This window comes from Megachile rotundata, chromosome 11 (genome assembly GCF_050947335.1).
Source record: "Megachile rotundata isolate GNS110a chromosome 11, iyMegRotu1, whole genome shotgun sequence".
Taxonomy (NCBI): Eukaryota; Metazoa; Arthropoda; class Insecta; order Hymenoptera; family Megachilidae; genus Megachile; species Megachile rotundata.
In genome coordinates, this window is record NC_134993.1 from 16,310,274 (window position 1) to 16,331,713 (window position 21,440).

General features: G+C 37.9%; 4 protein-coding genes across 8 annotated transcripts in view; 3 read left to right on the top strand and 1 right to left on the bottom strand.

Moving 5' to 3' along the window:
* The first annotated feature begins 97 nt into the window (after positions 1-97).
* LOC100879828 (nuclear pore complex protein Nup93) lies at positions 98-3,466 on the top strand. Its single transcript, XM_003707707.3, has 7 exons — positions 98-514; positions 706-886; positions 968-1,931; positions 2,014-2,338; positions 2,409-2,765; positions 2,842-2,959; positions 3,031-3,466. The coding sequence occupies exons 1-7, from the start codon at positions 288-290 to the stop codon at positions 3,340-3,342; spliced, it is 2,484 nt and encodes an 827-aa protein (XP_003707755.2). The 5' UTR covers positions 98-287; the 3' UTR covers positions 3,343-3,466.
* Positions 3,467-3,489: 23 nt separating this feature from the next.
* On the bottom strand, positions 3,490-4,607 carry LOC100879939 (ADP-ribosylation factor-like protein 2-binding protein). The gene is made up of 6 exons (XM_003707708.3): positions 4,440-4,607; positions 4,219-4,323; positions 4,055-4,161; positions 3,893-3,978; positions 3,702-3,798; positions 3,490-3,637 (listed from the first exon to the last, which is right to left on the bottom strand). The coding sequence occupies exons 1-6, from the start codon at positions 4,456-4,458 to the stop codon at positions 3,548-3,550; spliced, it is 504 nt and encodes a 167-aa protein (XP_003707756.1). The 5' UTR covers positions 4,459-4,607; the 3' UTR covers positions 3,490-3,547.
* Positions 4,608-4,645: 38 nt separating this feature from the next.
* nesd (SHC binding and spindle associated nessun dorma) lies at positions 4,646-7,265 on the top strand. 5 transcript variants are annotated; one of them, XM_076537014.1, is made up of 6 exons: positions 4,651-4,976; positions 5,043-5,963; positions 6,025-6,229; positions 6,297-6,560; positions 6,641-6,902; positions 7,116-7,265. In XM_076537014.1, the coding sequence occupies exons 2-5, from the start codon at positions 5,056-5,058 to the stop codon at positions 6,899-6,901; spliced, it is 1,638 nt and encodes a 545-aa protein (XP_076393129.1). In that variant the 5' UTR covers positions 4,651-4,976; positions 5,043-5,055; the 3' UTR covers position 6,902; positions 7,116-7,265. The 5 variants fall into 5 exon arrangements, with proteins under 5 accessions (XP_012151126.2, XP_076393129.1, XP_076393130.1 ...); XM_076537015.1 differs by having other exon boundaries at positions 7,164-7,265; XM_012295736.2 differs by lacking the exon at positions 7,116-7,265 and having other exon boundaries at positions 4,646-4,799; positions 6,641-7,065.
* The window catches only part of LOC100874982 (pseudouridylate synthase RPUSD2), a 93,489-nt gene continuing 79,220 nt past the window's right edge, over positions 7,172-21,440 (top strand). The window contains exons 1-2 of the mRNA XM_012295731.2: positions 7,172-7,310; positions 8,259-8,459. Of these exons, the coding sequence (XP_012151121.2) occupies positions 7,299-7,310; positions 8,259-8,459 (213 nt within the window). The 5' untranslated portion in view covers positions 7,172-7,298. The remainder of the gene's footprint in view (positions 7,311-8,258; positions 8,460-21,440) is intronic.

Below are 21,440 nucleotides of genomic sequence, written 5' to 3' on the forward strand. Positions count from 1 at the left end.
AAAATTGGAAATTATTTTAGGATATTATTTGGAACAAATGTTGAAATATGTGTACAATTTATTTAACGGGAAATCAAGTACATCAATTATCGAGTTTTGATTTATTTCATGTATTTGTTACGTGCATTGGATTCGATCTCATATGAAATAATGAACAACAGGGAAACCAATAGTTGGTAAAACGACTAAATTCCCTATACTTTTTATTCGTTGAGCCCGCAGTTTATAAACTCTGTGAAAAAACCCGGTCAATATCAATTAAACTCTGTGAACATCGTGTTTTCAATATGAACGGTTTGAGACAAAGTGATATGTTAACCACAGATCCTTCGCGAGTGTCAGGAGATTCTGGCTTTAGTGAATTACTACGATTAGCGGAACAATTGTCCGCTGTTGTAGAAGGAAGCGAAGAACTTCCTCAAGTTGAGAGAAATCTGCGTCAGATATTAGAAACGTCTAATGAACTCTGGTCTCGTGTCACGCAGACCGGCACTCAGTCTAATCAAGTTCAAGCGTAAGAGAATTTGCATATCCACTGCATGTATAATTTCAAACAATAATTTCATACATTTCTTCTGAAGTTTGTATCGTTTGTATGAAAAGTTCTTTATAACCATGATTCAAGAGAACCATAACCTATTTGTGTTATACAAATTTCTGGCGCCAAAATGTCATGACTTACCAAATAATGTATTCTAATTTCAGGCACCTTTTACTTGGCTCTCGTGGTGTTGATTTATCTCAGATATCACAAAAATTAAGTTCACTTAGTGCAAGACGTACATTTGAACCTTTAGACCCTATTGCAGACACTGATATAGTTAGTTACCTTAGAAATGAAAAAGAAAATGCTATTTTATCTATCATTGAACAAGTCCACAAAGATGTAAGACATTATATTATGTTCCTTATATGATAAACATTATAAGATATTATATGTATGTTAAGCCTATGATTTCAATTTTAGACTTTTGAACTCACTAGAGTTCAACAAATGGAACACATGTTGGGAGAATGGAAACAGATGCGTTTTGAGATAATAAATGCTATGACTACACCATCTGGAGAACTTGTAGATTTACGTGGTATCCCACAACGTACTAAACTAGCTGGATCCATGATCAGTGGTTTGTCCAGTGTAGAAGTAGCTTATGTTAAAGAATTACAGAATTATAATGATCATGTGCTTAGAGGAATAACTAGACCAGTTTTATTTAATGCATTTTGTAAAGCTGCAGAGTCATTTAATGATAAAAAGATTGTTGATATGTGGCAAATGGTTAAATACATGGTGGATATTCCACCAATTCCTAAAGAGGATCAAATTAAATCCAGAAGTACTCCGGTTGTTGAGAAGAAAATTGTCTTGCAAGCTAGGAAATATTTGGAAGATAGATACAGAGATTTTATGACATCTGTTATTAGTGAAAATTTGGCACAGGCCAAAAGAGGTGGCATTCCAGGCACTGTACCATTAGTTAAAAGTTTTGTCAGTGTTAAAGTGCAAAATCTAAGAGATTTGGAAGATGTTATGGTAGAGGGGAAACCATTATGGCCTTTAGTTTATTATTGCATGAGAGTTGGGGATTATAAAGCAGCACTAGAATGCCTTAATCAATGCAATACAGAATTTGCAGAATTTAAAGCTGCTTTGGAACAAGCTTGCAATGATCCTCAAAGACATCCCAATAGTTATGCAGAATCAAATCTAAAATTGCATTATAGAAAACATGTTAGATCAGTTACTGATCCATATAAAAGGGTAGCTTATTGTGCATTGGTTCCATGTGAACCTGATGATTTGCATTCTGATGTGATCTGCACAGCTGATGATTATTTATGGTTAAAATTGTGCCAAGTTAGAGATCAACCAGATGCAGGGAACAAGTTGACTTTAGATTATCTTCAAACTACCATTTCAGAAATATATGGTACAAATATGTATTTTATATACATGTACGTTTTTACAGTAGATAACTTTAATGAATTTTATTGACTATTTAAATGTTGTAGGAGAATCATACTATCATGCTCATGAACAACCATTTGTATACTTCTCCATGTTATTTTTAACTGGTCAGTTTGAAGCTGCAATTGAATTTTTGGCCAGAGGTGCTGGAGCAAGACATTTACCACATGCAGTGCATCTAGCAGCTGCTATGAACGAGAACAACTTATTAGGAGTTAGCCAGAGTGTCTTAGCACCTCTGATAAGTGTTGACCCTGCTGACAAACCACCTGCAAAAAGACTAAACTTTGCTAGATTGATACTGTTTTATGTCAAGAGATTTGATACTACTGATCCTAAAGAGTGTTTACATTATTTATTCTTATTAAGGTTTGTATGATGGCATAAACAGTTTTCTAAGTTTTGAACTTTAATGCATTATTTTATTTGACATTTTTAGATGCATGAAAGATCCATATGAACGTAATATGTTTGCGGCATCAGCTGCAGAGATGGTGGTTGATTCTTCACCAGAAAATAGAACTCAGTTAGTGGGCAAGATAGAAAAAGATCGTTGGGTGCCAGGACTTTTAGATCAATTCCAAATCAATACACAGGATGTCATTAATATAAGTGCGGATACGTTCTATAGAAAAGGTCTATTAGAAGATGCTGCAACGATGTATGATCTCGCTGGTAATCACGAGAGGGTTCTTAGTTTAATGTGTACTCTTTTGGCCCAAGTTGTCAGCGAAAAACCCTCACCTGGGACGCTAAGAGATCGTTTACAAGTAACTGCTACTGAGATAAGTAAAAGGTACTTGTTATTAGAAAGGTGAATTGTTACTACTGTTATTAAATATTATACTATGTATAAAAATATTTATTTTCAGGTATCAAAATATCGAGATACAAGCACCGTCTGAATTAGTATCTGCATTCTATACTTTGAGACATTTAATGATATTTTTTGATCAATATCATAATGAACAATATCAGAGTGCTCTTAGGGTAAGAAATACAGAATCATATTATTTGTATTGAAATTCTTATTACATATGTATAATATTGATTGTTTTCAGACCATCGCGGAAGCAAAATTATTACCATTACACGTGAAAGAAGTTGACGAAAGAGTAAATGTTTTGAGACGTGCATCGCCAGAAGTGGCTGGTACATTAGCAGATGTTGTGTTAGCAACAATGACGATACTTTATAATCAGTACCGAAAGTTACGATCCGCAAAATTAGGTGGCGAACAAGCGACACAGCAGCTACTTGATGATCTTCGGGATAAAGCAACAGCATTAACCAGTTTTGCTGGCGCACTTCCATATCGTCTGCCAGACGAGACAAATAGCAAACTTGTACAAATGGACATTCTTATGCGTTGAATATTAGATACTTAAAATTTTTTAATACATTCATGTCGAATTTATTAAGATCCGCATCATATTTCCACAATGTTAAGGGGTGAAAAACGTTGTGAACAGAATAAATGTATTTTATTTTAAGAAATGTGGTTGGGTGAACATGATAAATAGAATCAGTACATGTACATTAATTTACTTTTCAAATACATATATATTAAAAAGTTTATTATCTGACAGAATCTCTGTTGATATTATGTGGTCTGAGAGATGTAACAGATATTCCAGAACTAAGATCCTCAACTTTTCCTTCTTTTACCTGAAAACAATATCATACTGATACATATATTTTTATTACATGACCACAGATCAATAATGCTTACAGCTCTATAATCAAGGAACATTTCTTTAAAGGCCACAAAGTCTGTAAATGTTGATAATACTTCGAAAACTTCACCATCCAGTTCTTTCTGCCTGTTACTAAGTTATTTAATGATCATTTAAAAGAAGAATGTTTTCAATGAACAATGAATATGATTTTTATACAAATTATGTGTAAAATTGTAATGCTTACTTTAAATATTTCAAAAGTGTATTTATGTTAAAATGTGGTATAATTTTTTGTAAATAATTCACTATGTAACTTTCCAAAGCCTTAGTCTAAAATAAATATTGAATGAATGAATATTCTAACATGTGCATACAAAATTTCGAATAATAAAGTTATACCACTTACATATTCATCAAATATATCTGTATAAATTAATTTATTTTCTTCTATAGGTTCAAAAACTTCCCAATATGTATCCAAAAATTTATTTCGAATAGCATAAAATTCATCTTCTGAAAACACAAATTCTTCAAATAAGCGAACATTTTAATATCATTTTTAATGCGCACCTAATAAAATATCTTCTATATGTCCAATAATTTCGTCAAAGAATTTGTCTTCTGCATTTTTAGAGCTTTGTTCTATATTTGCATCAGTGATTAAAATATCCGTATCTGTTACAAGAGTTGTAATCATTTATTGAGCATATTAGTTTGCTTACATTTATTATATGAACTGGTTTTAATTGAAGAAAATACGCGATTAACTTCTTTTAATAAATTAAACAAACCTGTTATTTCTCCAGACATAATTTAAAATGTTATGAATACAGTAAGGCACTATTTATTTTTACGAAAAAGTGAACTTGTTATTTGTTCATCAGTTGATATCGATACTTACTATTGTTGGAAACGAGAATCGATTCGTACTGATCGACTAATCATGTTCGTTAATATTGTATTTCAAATTTTTTATGGTAGTTTACCTGACGTACCGCATAATGTTAATTTAAAATGTGCTTGTGATTTTTCAAACGAATGTTAACTTCTGTTTCATTTTTAAAATATTATTTTGTTTTGTACATTAAGTGTACTTCAAAATATAGTGAGAGTCTTGATTAGTTTTCATATCTATTTCAATAAAAAGGCGGGTGATTGTCACTTATTCTGTTCTATCGGTGTACACAGCTTCATATTTTAATATCCGATCGTTAAGCTCAAAATATTTTTTAGTTATTAAAAGTTTCGTTTAAAAATTTTCGTATATACTACTTTGCTTATCGACTAGTTTTCGTTACAAACTTGTAAAGAGGATTTGAGATTAATCAGTAAGTCTGTGTAAAGTCGTAATATTTTATGGATTCTCTTTTAAATAGATTCTCTTCACTTTGTAGATTACATATATCAATGGAGATATATACTTTTGACAAAAGTCTCCAAAAAAGACTGGTTGAATTAACTGAAATCTTGTCAAGTAGAGGTGAAATAGTACCTGCATCGCAGATACAAGCAGAATGGTCCTATCATGTGGAACTTGTGTTGGAACCTGTTGGTTGGCAAGCATTGTGGAAGATATCACGTTTAGTGTGTGAAGACTTTCAAATCCATTATCCTACCATAGTAGTTGTTGAGGTTGAGCAAGTCAATTTTAATGCCTTATCTGCATTAGTGAAAATCACTGCTGTTCAAGACGAAATTCATTTGCCTGAAAAATATGATGTACCGCTTGTAGAACTTTATCCAACCCTTAAGCAAGAAAATATTGCTTTAGACATGGTGGGCACCTCAAGTTGCATTGATCAACTAAGATTTTTTTATAATTATTTGTGGATGCCATGGGATATAGATGATGACGATAATGCTGATTGGGTGTCTGTACATTTGGAAACAAGAATCAGATTGTTTTTTGATATGAAGAGGGGTATTGTTAGCAAGGACACCAGTGATGTTATCAGAGGTTTAGTAAGAGAAGGACGAGAGATTCAACAAAGAATATCAAGATTGGAGGATACTATTTCTGATGAAGAGGAATCTGAAGTTGATATACTAGATGGAGGAACAGCATGTCAATTAATGAAACTTCACTTTCGATTGCAACAAATTAAGAGAGAGATGGAAGTTCTTGAAAATCCTGCTATGAGAGAAATCCTTGTAAAAAATAGAACTTCATCATTAACCACTAATAAAATAGAAAAGCAGGAGAGTGAAGAAAGGTGTGTGAAAGGATACTTTGTATGGCTTGGTGGGAGTCTGGAGGAAATGAAAGAAATTATAAATAAAGTTGAAGCTTCTGTATCTCCAAAATTATTTTTCAAGTAAGTAAGTACACATTTAAGTATCATAGATTGATTATTGATCTTGTTATTCTACATTTAGGATATCTGGCTCACTGCAAGAAACTCTACATATGTGTGAACCAGGAGATACTATTGTAATTGGAGAAGGAAATCATGAAATAAAAGGTGCTGGTAATTTAGAAGAGGGTGGTACTATTAAGGGAATTCATAAGTTAGACCAGACTATTCTTTCTGTGAAAGACATTGAAGTTGTACCATCTGTACTTGATTTTTCTGGCAGTGAAGTAAGATGTTGGTCTACACTTGTTTTCAGTATTTTAACTATCACCTAATTAAAGCACATATTTTTAGGTTTTGCTAGAAAACATTACTGTAGACGTAGCTGATCTTAGAGCAGCCATAATAGTTAGGGCTGGAACTACAAAAATTGTTAATTGTAAAATATGTGCCTTAAATCAGAGTATGGTGAAGTTAGGAGTTGTGGTTTTACCTAATGCAAAATTGATAGTAGAAAATACTTTATTCGACGGTCTTGGGACTGGTCTGGTTATTTATGGCCATGGGGAAGTGCTTATGACTAATTGCAATTTTAAAAATTGTGCAGAGGGTATACAGGTACATCATTTACTTTAGATTAGCGTAATTATGCTGTTACGAACAACATGACTTATATAATATGTTCGTATTACTTTCAGCTGCATGACAATGCGAAATTAGTAGCAACAAATTGTTCATTAGGACATTTTAAAGAGTATGCTATTCGTTTTGAAACTCGAAAATATTTAAATAATTCAGAAAGCAAATGCGGTAAATTGGAATTGCTAGATAATATATCGGAAGTCACCTTACATGAATGTAATTTCGAAGAAAACGGCAAAGGAGACGTCGCATTAAAACCTAGCAAAACATTTACTTTAACAACGAAGCAAGACGAGTCGGAGAAAATGGAGTCTTAAAGTAATTTATTTAAATTATAGTTGTTATAAATTTTATTTGTTACAAAAGTGCATGTGATTTATGGTGCTTCCGTAAAAATATACGAATTTTGTATTTTTTTTATAAAAACATACTTAGAATTTAATGAATGTAATTTATAAAAAAAAAAGAAATTGAAATAAGATTATTTTTATTGTTTAAAATATAAAAAAAAATTATTGATCACATTTATAGGTAAGAAATGAGCGGGAGATTTTTGAAAAATTATACCATTGATTACAGATGTTGCCAACAGGTGGCAGCACCGTTCAGAGTTCTGTGCTCTTCGATATATGTTTTATACTGTGTGTGTATTCAGAAAGAAACATGTTTTGAACGCGATAACTGCATTTTATTGAATTATCGTCTCATGTTCAAATGGATATTGTAGTAAGTTTTTACAGTATAAGTTCTTATAAATATTAAGTACTTCCTTGCAAATGTTTTATACATATGTCCTAACCTAACAAATTTTGCCGACATTTTTTTTCCTGTTCGTAATGTTGTTGCACGAAATTCTGTTAAATTTGATTAACTATTTTTATTCATAATTATAAGTATAATTATAGAAAGTGATAAAAAATGTTTTGTTTGAAAATATTTCAAAGCGCGTGCTGGACAATCTAACCTACAAACGTGTCAGTAACGGAGTAATAACGCATACGTAGCGCCACATAACGCGTGTATATACGTTTTCTATATATATGTATATACATAAATAGCCAGAGATAATACCGCACGTGCACGGTACATTAGAGTGACGTAAACGATAATTCGATCCATACTATACTCATAGCCGTATTCGTTTAAGATTGTGGCTGTTCATATCTATAAATGAAGTCATAAGTATCTAGCCATGTGGTCGCATCACGTGTGCGCGGATGAATGAAACAGTGTAATTTAAAGACTCGTACTTTCGATGATGAATAGGAATCTCTCGCATAGTAATCTGTCTTATCAAATTTCATACTGTAACTACCAGGGTCATGTTTATTACCATGCAAAATATAGATACCAGGCCTTATAGAAGTATTTACTACTCTATTTTAAAAACTTTTTGATACAAGGGTATTATTAATTTCACAGACATCAAAATAACATTGTTATTATTATTATAAGGAGTGATTTATATGCATAAGGCCTACAATGTTTTAGATACAGCTCTGAGTATACCTCCTTCATTCTCTTGTTATCCTGTTACATTATTTTTAGTTCAGGATATAAACCTTTAGATGGCGTTGATCCATTTTTAATTAATGTGGGGAATGAGGAAATACAAACAAAACACATAGACAATTTTTTATTATTAGAATTTAATATTTGAACATTATGTTACAGAAAATCCTAGCGAAAAGAGCAATTTCTTTGGAACAACATTGGTTTAAACGGATTGTGAAGATGGTGGAGACGATCTCGATGAAGCTGCTGATCGATCAGCAGACACAGTTCGGCAATGATCGACAACTGGAGCCGTCAGACTGCATCTTTGTCTTCAAATGCACCGAGTCGGATTATGAGGAACCATCGTCGGATGAAGAGGTGAGTACAATTTATTATAGCATGCAAGTAGACTTGAACATTTTTAAATATTGGCGCCTTGAAGTACGCGTAACATAACGCGTCGAATATTTAGATTTTGTGAAATATCAATTTATTTGTAATATCATTTAATTGATACATTCTCATTTTAAAGTATTCAATAGCTTTTAAAGGTTTACAAAAAAGTATTCAATAGCTTTTTTAGCGATAATGTGTCTTAACATTGCAATTTATTTTTTTTCTTTATCAACTAACATTTCATGACTGAAAATAAACGCGACACAAAAGAAAATTGCCGTACGTAATTATTCAATAACGCATTACGTTTTTTTTTGAGTACATGTCGTAGTTGAAAGCTCGAACAATAGTCAGAGAGTAAGTAAAGTTTCGTTTTTATGCTGAAAAATGTTGCAAACTGCAGAAAAACGTGGAAACAAAAATGTTTCCCCGGTTGTTACAGTTGGAAACTTGGTGCTTGCACAATGAGATTTTCACAATGAATTTCGAACCGTGCCAGTTGTTAGATGCAAAGTAATGCCCGCAATAATCATAGCCCTTTATAAAACGATTCCCACGAAACAACCTCGTTTACTTTCACCATGCAATCGTTAGCCACTATTAAAAATTACAACAGAATTACACGAGAGAAAGGGAGAGGCTCACGATGGCACACGTGAACCTTGCAGATCCTTTTGTCGAGTCGATGCGGGATACAACGGCATTCTTTCTCGGTCACGATTGGATTCCTGCTTCGTCTTCTTGCATTCTATCCGCACCTTTCGACAAATAACTTGGGTTACTATGATTTCAGAGATTTATGATTACTCCAAAAGTTTACTATTGTAGTTGTTGAAGCGACAATATTTTCTTGGAATTATTTCAAAGATGCTTGGGTAGACTCTTGTTATATTGCCTCCGACTTATATCGATTGTATAGTTTATATTGTTTGAAATCCACATGAAAGTTGGTAAGGTGATAATATAGAGTCTACAGAGTTCTCACGAGCAGTATAAGAAATTGATTTCTTGTATTTCCTATATGCGGCCTGGTATCATGTTAGCACCCATTAAGAATCCGTTTCGAACCGTGGGTGAAATGATTTCCAGGAGAAAGGATTAAGTGCAAAAGCCATGACGCAATGTTAACGGGCCACTATAGTGTTGATTTACACTCCTTCCTCGATATAAAGCGATTTCGTGCTCTCTCTTTCACCGGGTTCACTAATAAAACGGAAAGAAGGAAAAAACGAAAGTACCTCGTAACCCGTTTACCGATGTTCTTTGATCGAGTTATATGCTTATTTTACACAAAAATAAAAACGCAATAAATTACAGACATTCATAATTTCCGCTCCATTTACTGTATCTTATAGTTACAATTATTTTTATTTACATTATTCCTGCAGTTACAATTTTTCCAATTATTGTTTATGTTCGATAATTTTTCTATCCGTGAACCAATTTTTCTTACGTTTCTCACGTTCTGTTTTCTTCCGCTGTCTTCTTAACACACGTTTTTCTAAACTGGCAATCTTTCTTCTCTGCTTTGTTCGTTTACACGGGTTCTTTCTTTTTCCTCATCTCAGTCTTCCTCCCTCGTTTCTTCAATTATTTATTGCCTCCGTTTTGGACGCCCTAATTCATCCGACCACTTTCCCTTTCGGCTGCTCTTTTATCCAGTTCCGCCCATTCATACCGATCGCGAGGTTAGCGTCGCGTGGGCCGTACGGGACCTTTGAGAATTAATAGAAAGAAACCTCAACAAGATTTTAAGTTCCCTTGATTCACACGGAGAATGTTGAATGACGAAACAACGTGTTTGAGTCAAAAGCATTTGGCACTTCCGGAAAGTTTTAGGTAATAATGAACCTTGTTCTGATAGATGAAACCTCTGTTTAATTATCATCCAATTTTCGGTAGAATAAATTAGCGTGGTGGGTGTGAAATTAAACGTTTCGTCCGGCTGACAGGATTTTTATTACCTTCCGTCTCGGACACGCTTTATTGCTTGCTTTGTCATGAAAATTGCGTGTTTCCGTGCTCGGCAGCACTATTCAAGAACATAATAAACTTTCCTGCCGCCCTTTTTCGTTTTCAAATCCTCCGACTCACGTTCCACCGGCTTTTAGCCATTTTTCTCTGGTCGCACCCTTTTTATCTTCCCGCCCGAGCTTTCCTACACGTCTTCATTCAGACGGTTTCTTTCCTCTATCGACCACCCGCGAACAGGTTATCCCCGACACTGCCACGTACGCACTTCGCTCTTCTTCCGGTACACACTTCATCTTCCCGTTAACGGCGAAGCAGAGGTTTTATTGTCGCACTCTCATTTATCATATCTACTTGTCGCCGGATGTCGTGAATAGAAGACAGTTCTCTCTTGAATGTTTGATCGTTGTGCAAGCTGCGGAGTCTTGCAGTAAAGAAAAATTCCATCCTACCATGATATATAAATATCGTGTAGGAATCTCAAGTATTCGGTTTAAGTACTTTGCTATTTAAGCAGAACCAGATTCAGGTACTACCAGATATCTAAAAGATACCAATTCTATTTTTTGTGTTAGACCAACAATTCAGATGGAAGTATGATTTAAATCCACAGTTATTTGAATTAGCATGGTCAGTTGATTTAAACTATGTTACCGTCGAACATTAGAAATCCAAACAGACGAGACGGATGATCGAACAGAAATCAAGCTGTCAATATTTCCGGTCGAGCTTATTTTCGACCACCGCCGGTAGGTATCGTTTGAAAGTCGGTCGCTAGGAAGGCAGTCGGGATATTTTCTAAACTGACCGATTAAAATCAAATCGTCGTCACGCGGCGGGTCTCGTGCCAGAATTCCTAATGGATAAATATCCTGGCCCGGGACGTCTCTTCTCTTACTTTACGAGCTAAAACGTATCGTTTATTCCCCGGAATAGCGGCCCATTAATTCGGACACTTTTGCACCGCATTTGTTGCGCGAAATCCTCGGCTCGTTCGAGACGCCTTTCGACTAAATATATATTCACTGTTCTGGCCGAGCTTTTCGTCACAAAGGTTCGTGTCACTTAGTGTTTTGTCACTCTTTCAATTTGCCTTTTGTACGCTTTTCACCTCTCAAACATAATTCTGTGATAAACTAAATATTTGGAAATCTCTGCCATTGTCTATTTATTATCCTCCTGTTTCCACTCCTTGTTTTCAACGAAGAATCGTAGCACAAGAAAAGGAAAATCAGTTTGCGTTAACGTTGTTAATTATGTTTGACTTTTCCGTGCACTGGTCCGGCGAATGTTCATTTTCGGCAAGAACATTTAACGCGTTAAACGCGTGAAACCGCTCGAACGTGGCGGCGTGTAGCGAGACGATACCAGAGCGTGAACCATCGGCACCGACGTGACCCGCATCAGGATAATTCACGATATTCACAGTCGAGCAGTTTTCGGTGCAGCGAGCCGAGGCAATTCAATTTTAAAAGCAACACGCTTCATAATATATTATCGAAGCGATGGCTAGTATGGTCGCTGTTACCTGGCGATAATGAGGCACCAGTCTATCATAGGGAAATGTTTTAATCGTCGTGGCTAGGCTTAATTTATGTGCCTTCTCGAGACACTGCTTTTTGTATCATAATAATGTCAATTTATAAATGTATACTAGTAAATGATGTTTCTTGGTAAAATCTATTTGCACTTTTATGATTAAGTTTGGGTACTGACAGTTGATGTGTTACTTATTTTAGGTGCTATTGTTCTGGTCCTCTCGGTATTCAACTGTTGCTTGATATAGATATTTCAAGACGGGACATTTTGGTGCAGAACTGAAATATTTCAATTTTCCTAAATTTAGGTACCTTACATACCGAGGTGCTTCAAGTACCTGAAGTGTCTAAAAAGATTAAGGTAACTTTTGCGGTAGTCAAGAAAAATGAAAGAACCCATAGAAAAATATTCGAGTTCATCGACGCAGTTGTTGATTTTCAACGGGTTCAACATTATTATTATCATCGCTTCGATAAATCATCGTTGCTTGCGTTGGCAACCATTTCATCCTGCGAAACTCCCATGACACTCTTTTTCGAATCGTTTCCAAGCGTATTGCCAAAAGATAAATCAATAGTTGCGATGATGCTGGCGGCGGAGGAGAAGAAAAGCCTAGACAGCTCCAGCTGCAGTTTATTTCGAGCTTTAGCTTCACGGATGCATAGACAGAAACGCATACTGTGGTTAGAACAAGAGCAACCAGAGGAGACACCGACGCACACGTGCTAAGACACGAGGAAATAGATTATTTATTGGCCTGTAAAATTCGTCTAGCATTGCCATTCTCCTTGTTATAGCGACATCGCCACGCTAGTAAATACAACAAACTATTTTATTGCTGTATAATAATATCTACGTGAGAAACAGTGGGATTTTGTCATCCTGTTCTAGACAATGGGCTGTTAATTAACGTGATATGAGCTACTTTAAAAATTGACAATCTCAGTCGCTCTACTAAGTTACTTTGGGTTTAACATTGTAATTTTAGTGCCCGTTGCTGTGATGCATAGCCAAGGTTTAACGTTTTAAGCACTCGTTTGATAGCTTAATTCTGGATACTATAGGTACTCGGCTATACGGATAAGTTTTACATTAGATCTAGGATTCTACAATTTATCTATCGTAGGTTCTGTACGTTCCTTATTCTCTTTCTTATGAGTAGATGTGTTTCAAAGACACGTGTAACATGTATCGTTCAGATCGACAAACACATTTTGCAGATATTTCGGTACTTAGACCAGCATTAGTTGCTCGCGGTTCTTAAGCTTTGTAGCCGATATTTCCGAATATTACCAGTCGACAAAAGGCTTTGTTAATTATTATTCGTTGAAACGAGAATATGCGAGGAGGATCTTGAATGAACGTGGAGAACAAAAGTCCGGGTAGTAAATTGTTCGCGAGGGTGTATTCTTGTTCGTATGCAAATACACAGACATAATGTACTCTTAGATCTTCCTAAAGTCTGGAGTAACCTCATCTTGATTCCGTAAAAATCGATTGAATCGCATGTAAAATGCATCCCATCAATAAAATGTATCCTGTCTACCACGGTGCTTTAATATAAGGACGCAAACGCGTCCGGTTTTATCGGTTCTGCGTATCGGCTGCACAATTAAAGGCCTGATTTATTGTGAGTTTTCTGGGTATGAATAATTCACGCGTTAAATTATTCATAAGCCGTGCGCGTCGCGTGCCTTGTAAAAGGTAACTAATTCAAAAATAGGAACGTAACAGACAGAAACGTAGGGTGAGTAGGAAAAAGGTACCGGCAGAAGGGTGCAAAACCGACTCGTAATTAAACTTAATTACCGGCCAGAAAGTAGTTACACCGTTGCCAAGTAGAAGTCCATCTTTCGAGTTCGATCGAGCCCTGAAACAGAGGTTCAATTATATTTCTTCTCTTTCTGCCGGTGTTAGGCATTGAATCGTTAAAAAAAATTACCGACGGAAGAGAAAATTAACGTCCGGGAAAAGCTACGACCGGAGGTAATTAGACTGCGCTGGAAAAAAACATTGACAAGATTGTCTTTGATCGCTCGACAATTCAAGCCAGTTAATTAAGGATCAGTTAGGTCAATTACTTTACTCAGAAGGTTCAAAATTCGAGAACCTACATTATCCGAATTATTTGAAATTATGTGGACATAAGAAAATATTTAGAGTGTCGTAACTGTCCTAAATCGTATTCAATTCGATATCCTACCGGGTTAAAGAGCAAGCAAGTCACTAGTCGATTTGTTCGCTTTGTTCCGCTCAACTATTTCTGTACGGGCTCCGGTATAGTATGTTCGTTCGCACGCATGGGTTTTGCCGTTTCTACGAGCCCGTCGAGAGAACTTGTCCGCCAGGGGACACGAAAACAGATTAAGGTCTATTTACACGTAGCCACGCAGAAGCTGTAAGGTATCGGGAAATACGGTGTGATCGGTTTATCGAATCGCCAGGCTAGGCGTAAATAGTCTCCTTTGATCTTTGGGCGCTTTGAGGCTGCCGCGAAAAATGTAAATTTTCTGCCCTCTGGCGATACAGGAATTATGAAGGGCTATCGTAATTCGAATAGTGTTCAAAAGGGACCACAGCTTTCATTTTCTTCTAATTCTATCAAATACGGAGTTGATTTACGCGGGAGGAAATTGACCGATGTTCATGAAAATGAATGTTTCGACCATGGTTTCGTTATCGTTGTTGGCTTGAAAAGTCAAACGGCGAATACGGCCATTTCGCTCGGTCACAGACTGCGAGATAATCGGATTACCGAATTACAGAGGAGAGCTTGAGATCTGGATATTGCGTTTCGAGGTCAAGTAATATTCTGGTGCACCATTAATACTACCGGGGAATAGCCGCGATATGTAAATGGCGGAACTAAACCCTTTCGACCCGGCTTCAAACTTTGAGTAACAAGTATTGTACTTGGCTCCTACAAGTATCTGCCAAGTTTTTCTTAATCCGTGTACTCTGAAGATATACATTTTCATAAAATGTCTTCTCCTTTAACTGGAAATATATGAATCTACCGACTTATAATTTTGCTTCTTTGTGTAACTTGAAGTTATCGAGATTATGGGATTCTAAAATTCGAGGACATAGTACAAAAAGAGTTGTCTTCGATTAAATAGAAAAAGAATCGGTGCCAGAAGGAAAAAGCAGCAGCATTCGTGACCGAGATCAGTCTGGTTACACGCAAACTTATCGACCGCTGGTTTTCAATTTCAAGGATCGTTTCGAAATCAGTTCCGATACATCGGTGGCATATTTTAGCCGGTACTTTTATTCAGCAACCCCGGCGATTCGATTCGCGAGTCGCCATACGTCGCAGCCGAGTTAACAGTCGATCGTTTCCGGTCGGTTATCGTGAAGGGAAATCGTGACGTGGTCGACCAGCATATTCTGCGTGTACCAGCCGATAAGACAGGATTTATTGTGCCAACGTAGGACTACGAACGATTGTTCTCCGTTTAATATCGGGGACGATGAAACGCGGAGATGCGACGATAATTAACAGGCAACCCACCACCAGCGTCCACTACTTTCCAATACTTTATTCGCCTGCGTGTAACGACAGCTTGGAACACGTGTGTCGCGAAATTGTTGGAACTGAAACTCCATTGTTTCGGTAAGCGTAATTAAAACTCGGACAACGTTGAATGGCGAGCACGAGTGCCTCTAAATATGGTAATTTTGTTGCTGAAACATTCGGTTTGATTCTTTAACCGTGCTGAAATCCGATACACTGCACGTTGTTTGCTTCTATATTAATTTTCATCTGGTTAGTGGATCTGGAACTATTTCACGTTTATTTTATAGCGTTGTCACTCTAATTCTGGGAACAAAACTTGATACATTCGCAGAAGCAGTACAAAACTTCCGCAACTCGAATCACGCCTCAGATAGAAATATCGATGCCTCCTCGTTTGAAGAAGCCATCGAAATACGATGGTACTGTAAAAAAATACGGGAACAGGATTTGAACGTCTTTTCGTGGGTATTGGATACTCGTATCGCCGGTCACACTGCAAATAGGAAGAAAAAATCTGCAGAAATCGCTGGACCGCGACCTGTTCGGGCCACTTTCACCTCTGACGTGCTACGGCAAGGCTGACTGGCCGTAACTTCGATACACGAATAAGAGAAAAAGAACGAGCAACTGGAAAACCGGTACAAAATTTGACTCGTTTTAATTCCGTTTAACTTTCGTTCTCCGTATTGGCATTGGGATTGTTTTCAACAGAGCGTGTGAGGCAATTGAAGTAGACGATTCGACAAACTGTAGCAATATCGATGATATCTTCGAATTGAGAAACTCGAAATTGCTTTGTTCCGAGAACGACGATTGTGTCACAAGGAAAAATTGTGGGGCAAGGGGTTCAAGGATCACGCGATACATTGATTTCTTTTACAATTTGTGTTTTTCTGTTCGTAATCGAATTCTTACGACTAGGGAAGTCGTTTGACGCACTGTGTTATGTTTGAGGGTACCTTATACTTGTATAATACAGACGCACCACGTGCGTCTTCCAAAAAAATCTTCCAAGATCAAGTTGTGCAAAGAATTCAGAAAAAAAGAGTAACAAAAATAAAGGATTTTTCTTTCTGAAAGGAAGTCGGCCAAAAGTAATTTTGTGATTTTGTTTGGAAACGGTATGAATATCGTTTGCAGGTACAATGAAATCAGTCCGTATTCACGACGATTGCAATTAATCTTGTCGCAATGTCTTAATGCAACTGGGAGAAAAATAATTGCCAGATATTGTGCGCCCCTCGATACACATTGTTTCGTGTGGCTTGACGTCATTGTTGGTTCGTTATGCTCGATCCCGACGGCTTTTGTCGCATTGGTGCACGCGTAACCGGGGCCTCCGATGCATTTGAAAACGAAACCCAATTCCAGTGAACGCGTTTCGCGGCTTTTGAACTACCGCCGTTTGGCTATTCAACGCTTGCGTCGAACAGAGTTTTCGAGGGCAGTTTTTCCTTTCAACCCCCTCGGGCGTCTGTTTTATTGTCCCGTAATCTCTGAATAATTTCGGTTTTTATTTTCTTTCGGAATTTTTGCATTTCGTTTAATTAAACCCGAGTGTTGCTAGAGAAGTAGTCCGAGGTTTCGACACGCGAGAGGATTAATAAAAGTGGCGAACGCAGTTCGCTTTTTAAATATTCACGACTTCGGGGCTTTCAAATCTGGGAATATAGTTCTCTGGAATGTAAAGGTTTTGGACACAACTTTGAATCTTTTCAGTGTTTCGATCCTTAAGACCTTTGGAACTTTGAAACTTTTGGATCTTCAGAATGTCGCATCTTTGGAACTTGGTAACTTTGGGAAATAGTTAGTAGATCCAAAGTTAGCATCTTCAAAAATCGATGTCCATAAAACTTTGCACTGCCCCAGGGTACAGTATAGAAAAGTTCAAGAAATTTACAACGAAACGCTGGATATTTCAGCAAAGGCATAGTTGTTTCAGCGGTTGAATTTCATTCGAACGTGTTTCATGCTCGAAATAATTCACTGTTCAGCGATGGAAGGTCGAACGAGTTCCTGTCGTGGAGAGCATTAAGCGTATCGTTGTGGCCTTTGAGAGAACGATAGGTCGTTTATGGACGGTGCGCGCGTGAATTCTTCTAGCTGGCAGCAGAAGCCCGGGCACTCGTAATCCGAGTGCTCCCTCGGAAGCGAATGTTCCTCGACCTGGTAATTCAGCTACGAAACGGGTTCAACGATCATCAGCTCGCGAACTGCCCATTCGTGTACCATCTCCTTCAACTTTGTAGCTTATTGATAATTCCGGAAATTCGTTCAAAATCCTAATTAGATAAATTATCGTTTCTTATTTACTGAAGATTATTTCAGTCCTCGAGGTCTCTACATTTACTAGGACATGTACAATGTAATTATCTCAGTTTCCCAACTTTATTTCAAACCAAGATATTTTGACGTGTTCTAAAATTTCCCGGGATATGAAGTTGCAGTAACTAGAGAATCGTCGAAATTGGATTTGTTCCACAAAGTATAAAAGTGTACCAAGTGTACATGCAACTGGAGAGAAAGGACACCGGTCGTTGCAGTCTTCGTTTTCCCCGTATCTCCGTCGAGTAGACATTACTTTCACTTAATTAGTCAGCTGGTGGGCATCTATGGAGCACGTAACGTCATCTCAACTTAATGATCCTTACATCAGACTCTTGCTTCTTGCGCAACTTTTGCTCGCAGCTGTCCGGACTAACCTGCTCTCACTTTTTCTCGGTCCTGATGACAAGACGCGGACCTTGACCCACAAACCAACTCATTGATCATTATTGTACGTGCCCTTTTTCAGCATGGATGGCTATCAGGGCAATGTCTGACAGCAATATAATACCCTATAATCTGAACAAACAAGGATGATATTAAGTAGGATGTCGATGTAGGACTATGTGATGGATGACAAGGGATTGTTGGATTTAATTTTAGGTATTAGAGTACTGCTTCTGAGACTTGTTGACAATTTGGAGAAGCCACCAATGGCCCACGGGGAACCCATGACATAACAGGTGCTTACAAAGGCCCTAGGGAGTATTTGGTGTCTTCCACAGCAATGTGACACATTGTAATTCAAATAAACATACTCGTTTGTTTGGGTCGTAATGTCACGCTACTCCTAGAGATAGTCCTGACGTCCCTTCGTGCTCCAGGGAAATATACTAGGTTTACGTGACCCGATAACGTGTCTCGATGGATACAGGCAAAGTGTTCAGGTTGGATTTATGCCGCAGGTTCAGTCACCTTCGATCACAGCACGCCTAAATGTCACTCGATGCCTTGGAACGTGACCAGAGCGTGAAAGCTGGTGTGCAACGATCCCTTTAAAGACTATAACATTTCGTACAGCCTCGATCGTGCAACCATCAGGATAATCCAAGAAGCCTTTGAAATCGCGTGTTCCTGAGCTGTCTTGGTTCTACTTTTCGCCTTGTTCTACACCAATTTCGTCGATTCGTAACTGTTGAAAAGTGATTGTTCTTCTCTTTCCCAAAATCAACACTGATCATTCAGTTGACGCGAGAGTCATCAGTGTTTTCACTTTCATCCGTCATCGTCCCTTTGGTTCGATCATTTTTGTCAGCTTGCCCGCTTGTCTCCTATTGTTTCTTTTTCCACTAGCAATATAAGCGTAACCAGGACTTTTGTTAGTCGCATAATTCTCGTTTCCATCATCGTACACAATCTCTACTTCGCAGTATTATTTTCGTCAGCTTGTTCGTTTGTCAACGTTCCCGCTTGCTTAATCGCAGCCATCTTGGGTCTTGAAGGTCTTAAAACTTGTAGAATACCTCTATAAAACACGTCAGGTGCAATAGGTAGTATATTTTAGCTACAAAACATATAAGAGGTGACAAACACTCTGTAACACATGTTACGTTGAAAGTATAATTAAAGTGTTACCTAATTAAGTAAACCCGAAAGCGTCTGGAGATTACGAATGTATTGCGAAGTATCGATCTGGTATTAGTTATTTTTTTCGGGGGGTGAAAGTGGGTGATGGGGTGCAGCTGGTTAGACCGGCAACGAGCGAGTAAAAAGAAGGCCGGGTCTTGTCGCCTCGGCCAAACTTGAAGACCGGGCACGATATTTGGCCGGGATCCAATGTATAGTCGGTCGAGGAGGGTCCGCGTCTCGTGGCTTGGATTTCTGGTGATTTCGAGGGAGGTGGTGTTGGCGCTGGGTGGAAGGTGAAAGAGGCGGAGGCGCCTGGGCGTCCCCAGGGGCAACAGGTACCCACACATACACGGCACCGTTAAGCTTTTCTTTGCCGTTGCAGATACGCCCGGCCACGTGCTCGCGTTAAATATAACGTCTGCCCTCCTCGTTGTCTTCCTCTCCCGTCTGCCACACCAGCCAACCCACCCTCTGGGGCTGTATCGCGACCGAATCCGACGTGTTTCTGCTTTCGATGCTAACTGCCGGTAATTGCGATGTAATTGTGGAAACCAAACTCGATTTGCCAACAATTTCGATGTGTCGCCTGCTTTATTGCTTCCCAGATTTCGGAACTTGAGATATGTTAATTAAACGCCGCTCGCTAACGCGATTTTTGATCATTCCTTTGTTAACCACTTCTTCTATTCCTTTGTCGTTTCTAAGTCTCAGATGTAACTAATTTATACAGTTGGAACGTTACTGAGGTTACGCAATGTTTATCGAGATACGTTCAAGGTAACAGGATATCGAAATTTGAATATCGACGACCCTGGTCGTGGACTAAAATTAGGCTTCCGTTTGGAAACCCTAGGAATCTTGGTGCTACACGATACTACTGTATTGATTTCGTCAATCGGATACGCACATCTGCTCCCGCTGTGGACACATATACATACACACCTTTTGCTTGAAATGTTTCAATTTTAACAAACAAGAGGCATACTGAGAATAGCAATGTGAAAGCAGGGCGATTAAAATTATCGAGATTCCTCAAGCGTGAAATTTTCTTGCGTACAGGGTGATTCAGGTTTGGTGTTTCAAAATTGTTTCCGTAAAGTTTCGAAGAAGAACGTTCAGGCGCCTATGAAGATATTAGGCGAATACAAGAGGTTCGATTGGTGATGCATCTCGTTTCGTTCGCTTCGCCGGTTGGATGAACGTTCCCGACGAGATTCGCCACGAGATCCCCTGGAGTATCGACGGCACGAGGTAGAAAACTTCTGGTCGAGTCGCTGGAACAGCGGGCAGACTCGTATTGAATTACCGGGACGACCCAGTTTCCGGTCGCGGTAACTCGTGAATACGATTTTCACCTTGTCGCGTTCATTTTTCATGCAGTAAATCATGTATGACGGAGAACCTTCCGATTTATCACCCCGATGGGTATCAGTCCGGACCAGAGACAGTGTCCCAACGACTGGGCATTTAGGTTTTTAGGATATTTTCGCTCGCGATTCGGAAACGAAATTTTTCGTTCCACGAGTTCGCATGAGACATTCTTCGCATATTCAGCAGGGAACGATAAAATGTATTACAAATGTACTTATTTGATGTGGAATCATTTTGAAACGAATGTTGGGTTAAAAAATGAAATCTATTTGCGTATCCATAATTGACCGGTAGTTCGCTCTCGACGAACAGACTCTGTCTGATCACTACTCCAATACTACTTGACAGCGTCAGCCTAGAGTAGCGTGGACTCATATCGGCGGGTATAAATACATCGCGTGCTCTCACGAGCAATATACATATAAAACGAATACCGTATATCCTGATACGTAAGATCCTTTTGGCAATTTCAACTTGCAAATGTTCCGAGAGATCCCCAAATATCCTTTAACCCGTTAGACGATTGAATTCATTTCGAACTCAAACAAGAAGTTCGTATCCATGCAGGCGTATAAGTAGAATGGCATTGGATTTCTCGAAATCAGAAGACAAGAGGAAGGAAGGAAGAGGCCGGTTATGCGAATAATTCGAAGCTGGCACGAGCATGC